The following is a 14,467-nucleotide window of genomic DNA, read 5'->3' as shown; positions in this document are numbered from 1 at the left end:
TAAATTGCTGCGTTGGTGAGATATTAGGGGACAAGTCCTCATTTCATTTTGATCGCTAAATGAGGCTTGATCTGGACTGAGAATTGCTATGGGGGCGGTGGGTGTGTAGGGCGGGGGCTATTCGCAGCTCCCTGGTGCCTGAGAACCATACCAGTGGGTATGGAGTTCTAGGGTGGCATGCATGTGGGACTCACAGCTCCACCAAAGCCCTGTCTTCGAGGAAAAGCCACATTCATGTTCGAAAAGGCGAGTGGGGGCGGGCAGGGGTACAGCTCAGGTGATAGAACACATGCCTAGCTTGCCTGAGGCTTTGCCTGCCAGCCCTGGACCACGTGTCTCCCCACCCCACCCCCAGCTCTGCCCAGAAAGCGTGGCAGGGTGGGGCCCCCTATATTACGTAATACAAGAAGGTGAATCAAAGCGTCTCCTTTATATAAAAGTCTTTCAAATAGTCTTCTTAACATTTTACCAAAATTCTTTCTGGTAGGCCGCAGGTGACCTTTGGGTGTGGCCCTTAATAATTAGGCCCAGCCTCGCTGCTTTGATTTGGAACCTTGAAAACAGCCAAGCTGTGAAGCTAGTGCTTGCCTCCAGGCTTTTTCTCACATGTTTATCAAATGAGTCTTCCTCCTCCATACCAAATCTTAGCTATTCTGGCTCATCAAGCAAGTTCAACTGCATGGCATCCTCTCCAGACACTCTTATTTTGTATTTTTTTTTCTTTTTGGGTCTCACCCAGAGATGCTCAGGGGTTACTCCTAGCTCTGTGCTCAGGAATTACTCTTGGCGGTGCTTGGGGGACCATATGGGATGCCGGGGATTGAACCCCAGTCAGCTGCATGCAAGGCAAAGCCCTACACACTGTACTATCGCTCCGGCCCCTCCAGCCACTCTTGAGCACAGTATCTGACATGGCCAGCTCTCCCAAAAATGCCATTCACTGTCACTGTCCTCCCGTTCGTTGTTCATCGATTTGCTTGAGCGGGCCCAGTAACGTCTCCATTGTGAGACTTGTTACTGTGTTTGGCATATCGAATACATCACGGTTAGCTTGCCAGACTTTTGCCGTGCAGGCGAGATACTCTTGGTAGCTTGCCAGGCTCTCCAAGAGGGGCAGAAGAATCGAACTCAGGTTGGTCATGTTGGTTGCATGAAAGGCAAACGCTCTACCCGCTATGCTATCGCTCCAGCCCCCAAAATGCCATTATTGTCTTCAATGAGCACCGTCATTTTCTTCAATGATGGCCGTGATGGGAACACTGCAGTACTATCTGGTTGTCTTACTCACTGTGTCTTCCCACTAAAATGAGTTATGGGAGAGCAGGGGCCTGCCTTTCTTAATCACTCTATACTAAGGTTTAGTCCTGGCTCCGAGCACCCAGGACTCAGTAGAGCACATTTGGAAAATCACAGAATGCCTTGTTGTTTGGACAAAGCAAGGAGTCTCCAGAGACAAGTGGAAGACAGGTAAGTTGCAGAGAACTCCTTTTGCTTCACAGAAACCTGAACATTACTAGTGAGGATTTACAGGAAATTAAGTACAGGGATTAAGGTGCTTGCTGTGCACCTTAATTTACATGATCAGTAGATTTTTTTGACATACCACTGGGTGCAGTGTGATGCGTAGTTTGGTTAGACCACATAATTGAGAGACCCTGCGGAAGGGGGTTGGGAGACACTGCTGAAGAGGGCAGAGTCTGCTGAAGAGGGAGTCCCCAATAATATTTACTGGCTTCTGTTTCAACCAAGGAGGTGAAATGAGATCCTGCTAATTAGGAAATAAGTATAAGCAGAGGAATGATCAGTTTTTGTGCACATTGGGTTTGAGATGTATACAAGACATGGAAGTCTTCGGGATCCCAGAAGTTGGTCTGTCTCATGATGATTTTTGACATGCTCCACAGATAGAAGGGGTGTGACATGACAGCCAGCGGTAAGCCAGATCTCAAAGGAGTATTATCACTCCGGTCCCTCAATCAGCATTTATACCAAGTCACTTTTTTCTAAAACTTCATGTGTTTACATTACCAGCTGAATCAAACTTCAGCAGGTTTGTGTTAAGAGAGTTGTACACCAAGTCTCATCTGCATGCTTTCTTTTTACTCACATGCTTACCCTACCTATTTTTTTTTAAATCATGGTTCATGTTTGTTTTTATTTTCTCTTTTTATCCAGTGGCATGTCCATTGAACACAAAGCTGAGCTTTTGTGGAAAGAAAAGAAAAGAAATATAAGTTGTGACATAGTGACTCATTTGTGGTCTACATGCATCAAGAAAGTTGTTTCACACCCCCCTCCACCCCCCCCCAAAAAAAAAAAACCAATGAGACTGGAGAGATAGTACAGTGGGTAGGGTGCTTGCCTTGTACACGGCTTACCTGGTTTCAATTCCCAGCATCCCATATGGTCCCCTGAGCACTGCCAGGAGTATTCCCTGAGTGCAGAGCCAGAAGAAACTCCTGGCCACTACTGCGTGTGGCCTCAAAACCAAAATAAATAAATAAACTGAAAAAACATTGATTTGGGGCTGGAGAGGTAGTACAGGGATTAAGGTGCTTGCTGTGCAACTCCACTTAGATCCTGACACCACTGCCAGGAGCACTGCCAGGAGTGATCCCTGGACACAGTGCCAGAAGTGAGCCTTGAGCACTGCCAGGTGTGGCTCCCCCAAAACAAACAGGCCTGAGGGAGTACCGTGGGTAAGACTCTTGCCTTGCATGCGGCACACCTGGCTTTGCTCCCTGGCACCACATCCAGGAGTGATCCTTAAGTGCAGAGCCAGGAGTAAGCCCTGAGCACTGCCGAGGGAGGCCCCCAAACCAAACAAATAAAAAGAAAATAGAGAAACAACAATGTTAAGTTCTTATTTACCTATGGCTATACCCAAGACACTCAATTTGGTCACAAAAAGATACATCAGAATAGCACTTTTAAAATGTTCCCCTACAAGGAAAAAAAAAGGAAGAAAAATAAATAAATAATATGTTCCCCTACAAGACTAGCATGGACTTCATTTCCCTAGGACCAAAATTTAGCATCATTTTTGTTTCCTGAGTTCACAGAAACCTGGGATAGATCTGTTTCCCTGTAATTCTAGGAAAGCTGAAAAGCTGAAGTCGCAGCTAAATCCTCCCTCAGACACTAGTCCTGAAAGTGAAGTCATGAGAGTGTTGTGTGGAACACCGGAAGGTGAGGTCACCCCTGTTGCTTGTTCTCTTCATTTCAGCTTTTTTTTCTTTTAATTTTCTTCTTTCTGTCCGTCACCATGATTTATAAAGCTTTTAATAAGATTTTCAAGCATTTTGTGTTCCCTCTTCACACCCACCACTAGTGTCAACATCCCTCTACCAGGGACCCATGATTCCCTCCCTCCATTTCATTTTTTTAAAATTCAATTTAGAGAAATTGATACGGTTGCTACTTATGGGCTATCAAGAAAAGAAATACAGAGAATTTTAATTGATTTACTCATTTAGTGCGTTTTAGCAGATTATTTAGCCTCTCAGAGTCTGTCTACTTATCTATAAAATATTTATAAAAATATTAAAAATATTTATAAAATATTTATAGCAATAGCTAAATTACACAAAGGGGAAAAATATAAATTTCTATATATATAAACAATAATTATATCTTACTATATTAATTTTTCTACTTCCCAAGAAGCAAGTGGCTGTTTTCCAATCCTTATTTTTAAAGGCATAAACTTCAACATAACTGAGGTTAGTAATAGGTCCACTTAAACAGGAAAATGATGCATAAAATAACACTAGAAAGCTAAGTAAGAAGTTAGGGCCAATTTCCCTACAAGAGAAGTTGCTTAAGGGAAAAGAAATTCAACAGTGATGGGATAGGAATAAAACAATTTACATTTCACTGCATCTTTTTTATCTCTTGAACTCAGTACTCAATCTAAAAATCTAGCAATACTATAAAATAATTAGAATATCACATTTGCATGGCTTACCTCTTATTTTTATTGATCAGTTCTGTTACAAACAACATCTAAGAATTTCAAAGCAATATGTCATTTCAGAAACTTTTCCTCTAACATCTAGTTTTTTAAAAATATGACAATTGCAGAACCAGAAATTAATTTTCTCATATGCAATCACACTTTTTACTGTTATGGTTCTTAAGTATGAAATGCAATAGACAATAGCTAAACCCAGGTGACTGGGTAAAGTTCAGATGTTAATTCATTGTATAAAGTAATAAAGATTATTTTAATAATATATAAAAAGAAGGAATGAATCAGCATGAAAAAGAACAAACCTCAAAAAAAGAATCTGAATTTGAGGAAAGAATATGAATCTTGCTTAGAAAGAAAAAGATGTCATAAAAACATGAAAAGATTCAATTGCTCTAATTTAAAAAAATTAAAGGCATAAGCTATGGAAAATCATTTTTAACCGATTGAGTTAATAAAATCCAAAGTTTGAAAACACTTCTGTGATCATCACCTCCGTCCACTAACACTGTGTTAGAGTCCGGAGTCGACCACCCCTCAAGGACAGAGAACAGAGCAGATAATCAAATCACATAGCAAGGTTTATTGTTCTAGCTAGCTGGGGTCCATGTATCCACCCGATGCAGCAGGTTTCAACAAGGACCCCAAGCACCAAATTCAGCAAGTTCTTATGCTTTCATTTTAGCAAGTAAGCATTACTCAGCAAGAATACATATATTTTTGTTGTTGTTTTTGTTTTGGCCTGCAAGGTCCAGGCAACTTTCTAACAGTTCCATTCCAGAGACCTAATCTTATTCCGGGGATGTAATCTTTGACAAAAGCGTCTGGTTTTCCTGCTTTTCTCGTTTCTGGAAGAGGAGTTACTCAGAGTCTGTGATGGCAGTCCTCTGGCTAAGTGGGTCCTAACGACTCTTCTTTCAGAGTTAAGGCAAAGCTTTATCATAGCCCAAAATTCATCAAGGAATCTGATTTTTATGTAATTCCTTATGTAACTATTTTAACTCTACATTTTTTTTCTCTCTCCTTTCTCATTCCACCCAGCCACACTGGCCTTTTTGTCATTCCATGAGTACCCTTAGGAACCCTAGTAGCTTAGAATTTTCACCATTTTTTGGTTTTGATTTGTTTTGGGGCCCAGTAGTGCTCAGGGATTACTCCCAGCTCTGTGCTGTGAGGTTTGCTCCTGGTCATGCTTCGGGATGACCATCCAGTGCTGGGGATCAGGTCTCAAAACCCAAATTAAAAAGAAAGAAAAGAAAAAGAAGAATCTAAAACTAGTGAAGACAAATCTTGGATATTATTAGCTATGAAGAAATACCTTTTAATAACATATGATTGAAAAGCAAACCAAAGTGCTATTCAATTACATTGAGCTTTTATTTTAACATTATAACAAAATTATATGTTAAGAAATATGTGCTATATTAAAATTCCATAAAAATATAAACCTATATTTGAGGAGAGCCTTGTAAAAAAACAATGGAGATGTTTGGAAGAGACTATTTCTTCAGTCCTTGCCAGAGTGCTGAGGTAGTTCACTAACGAGCAGTCCTGTGTCTCTTAAGGGATGCTTCTCTCTGTGAATTTTAATGCAAGAAAGCAGAAATATAAGTACATGAGGATTATTGTGCTAACTGCCTGGCTAACTGCCTTTTGGTAGTAATACGCAGGGGTGGGGAGTAGGGGGGTCTGTCTGAAGAGGAAGGTGCTAGTGTAAACATGAATAAATATCAATGAATAATTCAACCTCTTTTATGTCACTGAACCTACTTATTTATTTGAATTTGGGGCTACATCCAGAAGCACTTGTAGGCTACTCCTGGAAGCTCTGTGCTTGGGGTCACTGATGGAGGTGCTTGGGCAGGTAGGAAACACGGGCTTCCTACATGCAAAACTGCATTGTAGGCAATCAGCCCATTTAGCTATCTCTCCTTCAAGTCATTGAAGACTTGAATTACACTCTAAATCTGGAGGTCTCCATGACACGGAGAGTTCGTGAGATCAAACTAAAGATGCAAAAATATTGCTAAGGGACAGTGATCCATGCTCTAGATCTAAATTCTTTTTTTTTCTTTTTGGGTCACACCTGGAGATGCACAGGGGTTACTCCTGGCTCTGCACTCAGGAGTTACTCCTGGCGGTGCTCAGGGGACCATATAGGATGCTGGGAATCGAACCCGGGTTGGCTGCATGCAAGGCAAACGCCCTACCTACTGTGCTATCTCTCCAGCCCCTAGATCTGAATTTTTTTTTATTAGTGAAATACCATGAGGTACAGTTATAGACTTATAAGTTTTTGTGCTTGGGTTTCAGTTATACAATGTAGATCTGAATTCTTAACTGAAAACAAAACTAAACTAAACTAAGATAAACTCTAGACAGTGTTACTTGAAACAAATACTGCGTATGTGGAATCCAAAACAAAAACTGACCTCAGAGAGAAAAGAAGTCAGACTTTGATTATAGAGGTGGAGGATAAGGAGAGTTGAAGGCAAATAGTAGAAAAACACAAAATTTCTAGTTAAAGAGAAATGAGTACTAGAAATATGGTGTAGAACCTGATGAGTGACTACTTCCAGGACCCCTAGGAACTTCCCAAGTTCTATGAACCCCTAAGATATGCAACTTCCTTAGACAAGGTGCAGTATTTGCATGAAAGCTATGCACATCCTTCCATAAACTTAATTTTTCATTTTTTGTTTTTGCTTTATTTGGGGGCTACACCAGGTAATACTAGGGTTACTCCTGGCTCTGCACTCAGGAATCATTCCTGGCAGTGCTCTGGGGACCACATGTGATGCCAGGCATTGAACCTGGGTCAACCACATAGCAAGGTAAGCATCTTACCCGCAGTACTATCTCTCTAGCCCCACATCCTCTCATCAACTTTAAATGATCTCTAGATAACTTATAATACCTAATTCAACAAGAATGTTATGTTTAAAAAAAGAATGTTATGTAAATAGTTGTTAGGCTGTACTATTTTTGGAAATAAAGACAAGGAAAAAAATGTCTATGTTTTCAGGAAAGAGATGACCATCATCAGCCTAACTACACAGGGCACACCGTCGACCTACAGCTAACTACACAGGGCACACTGTCTACCTACAGCTGGGCTCTGCAGACACATGACCCCAGGGGATGGAGGACTGGCTTGTCAGCTAATGCTGCTGTTACTTGCCTTGCACTAGGGGAAACAGACCAGGAGCTTCCTCCACCTACGATTTCTCCTTGGGAGATCTAGAGATGATTTATCCTTTGCTTCCTGGAATTGGAGCAGAGCCTGGGAGGCAATGATGCACAGAGAGGGCTCAGGGTGAGTCAGCAGTTCTTGAAGTTCTGTGTGGCAAACAAACAAACAAACAAAAAATGGTGGCAGGGGGTGAAGATCTCTGGAAATGCTCACTGGCCCAAGCAGCAAATGGCAAACACACTAGAGTCAACAGGGGACGCACTCTCTTTTTCCAAGCCTCTTGTCTAAAAGTTTATGGATTTGGAGAACAATTCCAAGTTTTGCCTACAAACCTGTTTTCTGAGTTACTAGAGGTTTTGCTCCTTTACTGTAATTGTGGTTAAGTCGTCTACTTAAAGTATTGTAGCCTGGTCAGATAAATTAAATCCTACTGCCATTAAAGTTTTATTTCTTATGCCTATACAAAATTAACAGACATTCCTTGTGTAAATAGTAGAACTATCTATAAGCACTGGAAGAAAAATTTACTGTTCTCCTACTATCAGAGAAAACCACTGGTATATTTCCGGTCTTTTTCTATACATTTATTTCTGCCATTATGCTTTTATTATTATCAAAGTGAAATTACATTAAATGTATTATATATTTTTTGTTTTATTTAATAATATTGTTTGCTTTTATTTTTGTTTTGAAGGGTTAGTTTTGGCAACACCCAGTGATGCTCCGGGGATACTCCTGGCTCTGTGCTCAGGGGTATCACATGGTGATACTTAGGACTGGAGTGGGGCCAGTTGCATGCAAGGCAAATGCCTGACCCTTTTACTATCTCTCTGCTATCACATCTTATCCAAGTCTCCACTTTTTTTTTCTGAGCTATTTTTCATGACCATTTACAAGTCTTCAGTTAGGAGAGGGTATAATTTAATTTACGATTATTTCTGATCTTGGGTACTTTCCATTTTTGCTAGTTTAAATGCTGCAGAAATATTCCTATATTTCTTTTTGCTTTGGGGGTACTCCTGGCAGTGCTTGGGACCCCTTACAGAGGGATTATGGTTCTAACTGGGGGCTCCTACATGCAAAGCATGTGCTCCAGACCTTTGAGTCATCTCCTTAATTCCAAAATATTTCTATTCTCATAGGTTAAATTCCTCGAAGATGGGTAAGTTAAAGTATATGTTTGCTTAGAGGGTTTTGATGCAAACTGTCACGATTCCCTAAGAAAATTCTGTCAAGTTAATTTTCTATCAGCATAATATGTAACTGCCAATTTTTCTTTAATACATCAGTGCTGACTATTAGTTATTTTTGCCATTTTGGTGGAAAAAAGTTATTGTATCTCATTGTTTTGTTGATTTTTTAAACATTTGATTACTAACAATAGTGAGATTTTCATCTATTTATTAGTTGTTCCTATTTGCTATTATGATTATTTGCCACTTTTCTTTTGAGAATGTACTTGACTTGTTTCATTTTTTGTTTTGGGGCCACACCCAGCTGTGCTCAGGGTTTACTCCTGTGGGCTAAGGGGGACTATATAAAGTGCTGGGGATTGAACCCAGGACAACTTTTGCCAGGCAAATAACCCACCCACTGTACTATTGTTCCAGCCCCTGAAACAAAGTAGTTTTTACTGATGTGAAGGGACAGGAAAAAAGGAAGTACATGTGGTGCTGGGCTTCTCCAGAGTGGAAAAAGCAAGCAACAGAGACAAGCAAGTGAGATATGCAGGTTCAAGGGAGAACATGGGCCAATATTAATCTTCACTTTTTGGCTTGGTCTGTTTTATTCAAAGGAATATACTGTGATTGGTTTGGTTTGATTTGGATTTTGGGGTAGGGGGGTTGATACTCAACTCTGAATCCTCCAAGATCAAGTGGGGATTTATATTCTAGGAAGAGTGTGAGGAGTAGTGGATAATAGGTTACTAAGAGGAACATCTAAGTTAAAGAAAATTCCTGCTAGAAAGACTCGAAAGCAACTTTTTCTTTTTCTTTTTTTCCCCAGCAATGCACAGGGCTTATTCCTGGCTCATGAACTCAGGAATTAACTCCTGGCGGTACTCAGGGGACCACATGGGATGCTTGGAATCGAACCTGGGTCGGCCTCATGCAAGGCAAATGCTCTACCAGCTGTGCTATCGCTTCAGCCCCAAAAGCAACTTTTATTTGCAGGTGTGTGTGTGTGTGTGTGTGTGTGTGTGTGATTTTAAAAATATGGATGATTTAAAGTAGTACTTTACAAAAGATGCAAAGGAGATAGGGGCTGGAGAAGTAGGACAAAGATTAAGGCCTTGCTTAAGACGGTCCTTCAGTGCAAAGGCAGGAATAAGCCTTGAGCACTACCAGGTGTGACCTTCAAACCAAAAAAAAAGATGTACAAAATAAGCTTTTATTACCAGCTACTTTTACTAACTCTATATTTTTATTTTAATTGAATTGTTTAGTTTTTAATTTGATTCTTAAAAGTATCAGGGATCTGATCCAGCATTTCATGGCTTTTTGTAATTGCTGGGTTGGTTCATTTGTATTTTTTTGGTTTTTTTTTTTGAGTCTCACCAGGGGGTGCTTCAGGAGTTATATCCAGAAAAGTAGCCATCACAACTATCAAACTCAGGCCTCCTGCATGCAAAGCAGTGCTCTGGCCTGATGAGTTCACTCTCCAGCCCATAGAATTAGTTCTTACATGGAAATAATTCTTTGAGTGCTACATACTCAAAAGCAGTGCAAGTAGAGAAAATATCCACTTAGTGGCAGGTCAGAATGCTATTTGCATGATGCTCACCTTATAAAATTATAAACTTGTTATCAAGTTCTACTACCTTCCAGAACAACCACTTTTAGAAACAGTGCTACATTAAACTCTGTGACACTTGGGAGAAGCCAACGTGATTAAACAAGATGGTGTTCCCAAGAAATGCCTTATTTTCTGACTGAGCTCAGGTATTATTCCGAGATGAAATTCATTAAAGCTGATTTTCAGAAAAATGGGTCACCTTTTTTCCTAAGAGGGGAATTGGACTGGGATGAGATTGCCATCCAGGCTAAGTCTTGCAGAAAGTGGCTTTATACTATTGCATTATGGTTTTTTTTTTTTTTTTTTTTTTTTTTTTTGCTTTTTGGGTCACACCTGATGATGCACTCAAAAATTACTCATGGTGGTGCTCGGGAGACCATAGGGGATGCTGGGAATTGGCCGCGTGCAAGACAAACGCCCTACCTGTTGTGCTATCACTCCAGCCCCTACTGCATTATGTTGGATCCATGAGTCTCTGCTCTCCACCCACATGGCCTGAGTTCCTATCTCTGATATTTTCCCAAATCTGGGGCATCAGCAGTATTATTACTCACCATACTCTATCCAGTCAATATCCTCTGTCTTGAGTCCCCTGGGATCCATGCACTTTGAAAACAGCCCTAAAAGCAGGATAAAGTCAGTCAGTCTGTGGTCTGGTTTGGTTCTAAGCAACCAATAGAATTGGTGTGTAGATGATAATTGGACTTATTCTCCAAAAGAGACTTGAAATTTGTGACAGTTTACCTACACATTAATATTTTCTTTCTCTGAAGTATTTTCAGGGCCATTATCACAAAGAATGGGGTTATTCAGCAACACTATTTACAAAAGTAGATAAAAGTGACTACAGAAATGGAAAGAATTTTCTTTGTACCTATAAACAAGACTGCAGCTCTTTTGATGGGAAGCTTGGCATTCTTGGAGTATATCAACATTTGGGTAAGGATGTTAACTTTCCCCTCGCATTTTTTTCCCTAATTGGGGTAAAGGAAGAATAAAAATGAGTGAATTCAGCATCACTATTTTTATCAGCTTTTATCATGGTTTCCAGAGTCAGGGATGATGTCAGATATACAGACAGAAACTAATTCTTGAAATAACCAGTTGCTCAATGAAGATAAGGCCACAACTGACCCTTAGACAAGTTCATCCCTTGGAGTACCCTCTCACACCCCCAACCTACATATTGTGCCTTTAATTCCTATCTCAGTCAGTCTTCATGTCTGTGTCTAAATCATCTCTGTCCTCAAATCTCTATCTACAATCTCTATTGACAACTCTCATCTATTCATTATGCAACAGTTCTTTCTCTCCAGTCTAGACCTGTGCTCAGCATGGACTGTTTTCTGGGTACCTGTCATTTCTACCTTGAGTTTTTCTGATCACCAGCCTAGTCATGTAGTCTCTGACCCAAGTTAGTGATGATCCAAGAACTAGAGTCATGTGTGTATGCGTGTGTGTGTGTGTTTGGTGAAAAACTTCACAGCTCAGGTCCAGAGTGATAGTATACTAGGTAAAGTGCTTGTCTTGCACTCAGTCAACCTGAGTTTGATCCCTGGAACCCCCTATAGTCCCCCGAGCCCCCCAAGAGTGATCCCTTAGCTCGCAGACAAAAGTAATCCCTGGGCTCAGAGCCAAGAATGATCCCTGAGCACAGCAGGGTGGGGATTCAAAAATTAAAACTAAAATAAAAAGCTTCACAGTTCAAAACAGTTTATAAATAACTGCTGATGTGAAAAGGACTAGGAACATTTACCTCAGGCTCCTCCATTGAAAAACTGTGGTGGTGGGCTGGGAAGATTTTTCAGGGGGCACATTTTTGTCTTGCCTGTCCTGGTTCTAATCCCATATCACATAAAAATCTTCCAACACTCCCAGGAGGATCCCCTGAGCACTGTGTGGTGTGGCCCCCAAACCAAAAGCCAACCAAACAGAAAACTGAGGGTTGCAGTGATAACTCCAAGGGCTGAGTGTATGCTTTGCTCACTGGAAGCTTGGGGCCCATCTCTGGCACTACATGGCTCTCCAAGAGCTGCAGGGCATGGCCCCAAACTAAAAGGAAAACAAAAATAAAAACTATCCCTGATGGGGGGGGGATGGAGGGTGGGAGGGATACTGGGATTAGTGGTGGTGGAGAATGGGCACTGGTGGAGGGATGGGTACTTGATCATTGTATAACTGAAACCCAAGCACAAAAATTTGTAAGTCTACAACTGTACCTCATGGTGTTTCGCTAATAAAAATTTAAAAAAAAACAACTATCCCTGGTCAGTGGGGTATGTCAGCAAATTAGAATCAGTAATAAAGTTATATTGCTCACAAGGAATTTGGAGATGGTTTCAACTTCACCGGACCTGGCGTACCAGGGATCTTTTCTGTACACTTCTTTGGGCAACCTCCACTTCAGAAACTGAGCACATACAGTCAGCAGATGCCTGCTCTCCTGTGAAGCAGAGCACAGACCTATTTCACAAAACCAGCCTTTCCAGACATTTTTGTCTGCTGGGGTAAAACAGTAAAACAGACACGGAAGTCCAGTATGAAAAGAAGGTGAAGTCAGAATTACCTGGCTCTCATGCAGTGTGCTGATACATGGGTAGATCTGGAGAGGGTCATTCTGGGTGACATCAGTGAGAAGGAGAGGGACAGATACAGAATGGTCTTCCTCAGAGGTGGAATGTATACCAGCATAGTAAAGAAACAAATGCTCAAAGGCAACAGAAACAGAACTGGTCCTTGGTAGGAAGCGGATCACTGTAGGAGGGATGGGGGGATAGGAGGGGGTAGGGACACTGGGACACGGAAGAGGAAAGCTGACCATGGTGGAAGGTGTGGGGCTGGGATGTGTTATGGATGAAACCGTCATTATCAATATTGTAAATCATGGTGCCTAAACTGAAAAAACATTTCTTTTTTAATTACTTGTCTGAAGTGAGGGAACAGAAGGAAATGAACCACAGTCTCGGCCTCCTTCAACTTCCCCCACAGAGTTCCTAAAGTCACCATAAACTTAGAGGATTCTGGGGAAGACGTAGAAACCACCAGGGCTAGGCGTGCTCAGTGGTTTGGGCAGGAGCTCCATGAACCATGGCTTTAGAGAGAGTTACTACTTCCCTTGGTACTTATACATCATTTCTCTGCCACTCGGGGAAGTACACTATTATTTATTTGTTCATCGATTGATTGATTTGTTTTTTTGGGGGACCACACCGAGACATACTCAGGGGTTTTACCTGGCTCTGAACTCAGGAATCTCTCCTGGAGGTGTTTGGGGGCCCATATGGGATGCTGGGGATTGAACTGGGGCAGCAGTGTGCAAGTCAAGTGCCCTACCTGTTGTACTATCACTTCAACCTGGAAATGCAGTGTCTTTTATTAAAATCCTTATGGATTCTCTTGTGTTTTTTGGGTCACACCTGGCGATGCACAGGACTCTGACTCAGGAATTACTCCTGGCAGTGTTCAGGGGACCATATGGGATGCTGGGAATCAAACCTGGGTCGGCCACATGCAAGGCAAATGCCCTACCTGCTGTACTATCGCTCCAGCCTTGATATGAATTCTTGAGTACTGATCCCTTCCTGTGAAAAATTTACCAGCTAAGACTCTTTTCTCTTTATCACTGTCAGAGTGCCTCTCAAGAATCATACAATACCTTGGAGGAATCTCCAAGAAAGAATGTTCTGGGGCTGGAGAGACATGTCGTACAGCAGGTAGGGCACTTGCCTTGCATGCAGATGATCTGGGTTCAATCCCAGCACTCTTCATGTCCCCTGATCTTGCCAGGAGTGATCCCTGAGAGCAGAGCCAGGATCGCCTTAGCATGTGGCCCAAAAATCATCCCCCACCCAAACAGGAAAGCATTTTGTCCCAGCCTAAATTAATATTTGGGCTATTAAAATATCTTTGATAGGGGTCAAGGAAATAGCTCATATGTTCATGTGGGAGGCCTGGGTGCCAGGCCTGGGTGCCAGGCCTGGTGCCATGTATCCTCCAGGGCTCTCTGGCATGACCTCCAAGAACAGAGCTGGAGCGGGCCTCAAGCACTGTGGGGGGAGCCACACTCACACATGGACACATGGACATATGTTCCAGAATGCACATGGCAGCACTAGAATCACGGAAAAGTGGAAACAATATAAATATCCAGGTATAGGAGAAGCTGAGAAATGATGGAAAATTTACATGGTGAAATCCTCCATAATACTAAAAAGAAAAAAGAATCAGAACTATACAACATGGATATTCTTATGAGGTCAATAAAAACTAAATGAAACCAAAAGAAGTTACTAAGTTTTATTTTATTTTTGTTTTGTTTTAGGGGTTATACTTGGTGATATTCAGGGGTTACTCCTGGCTCTGCACTCAGAAATTACTCCTGGTGGTATTCTGGGGACCACATGGGATGTCCAGGATGGAACCAGAATTGGTCACTTGCAAGGCAAGTGCCCTATCCACGGTCCTATTTCTCCAGCCCCAGAATTACTGAGTTTTAGAGATGAAGTTTT

General features: G+C 41.5%; 1 protein-coding gene across 1 annotated transcript in view; it reads right to left on the bottom strand.

The window, feature by feature from the left end:
- The window catches only part of MROH8 (maestro heat like repeat family member 8), a 55,144-nt gene that overhangs the window by 470 nt on the left and 40,207 nt on the right, over positions 1–14,467 (bottom strand). The window contains exons 18-20 of the mRNA XM_056121528.1: positions 12,280–12,402; positions 10,834–10,933; positions 10,514–10,579 (exon numbers count right to left, since the gene is read on the bottom strand). Coding sequence (XP_055977503.1) covers positions 10,514–10,579; positions 10,834–10,933; positions 12,280–12,402 — 289 coding nt within the window. The remainder of the gene's footprint in view (positions 1–10,513; positions 10,580–10,833; positions 10,934–12,279; positions 12,403–14,467) is intronic.

Source organism: Sorex fumeus, unplaced genomic scaffold, assembly GCF_029834395.1.
Source record: "Sorex fumeus unplaced genomic scaffold, SorFum_2.1 ptg000044l, whole genome shotgun sequence".
In the NCBI taxonomy this organism is placed as follows: domain Eukaryota; kingdom Metazoa; phylum Chordata; class Mammalia; order Eulipotyphla; family Soricidae; genus Sorex; species Sorex fumeus.
The sequence above is the reverse complement of the archived record's forward strand: the minus strand, read 5'-3'. Positions and strand labels throughout refer to the sequence as shown.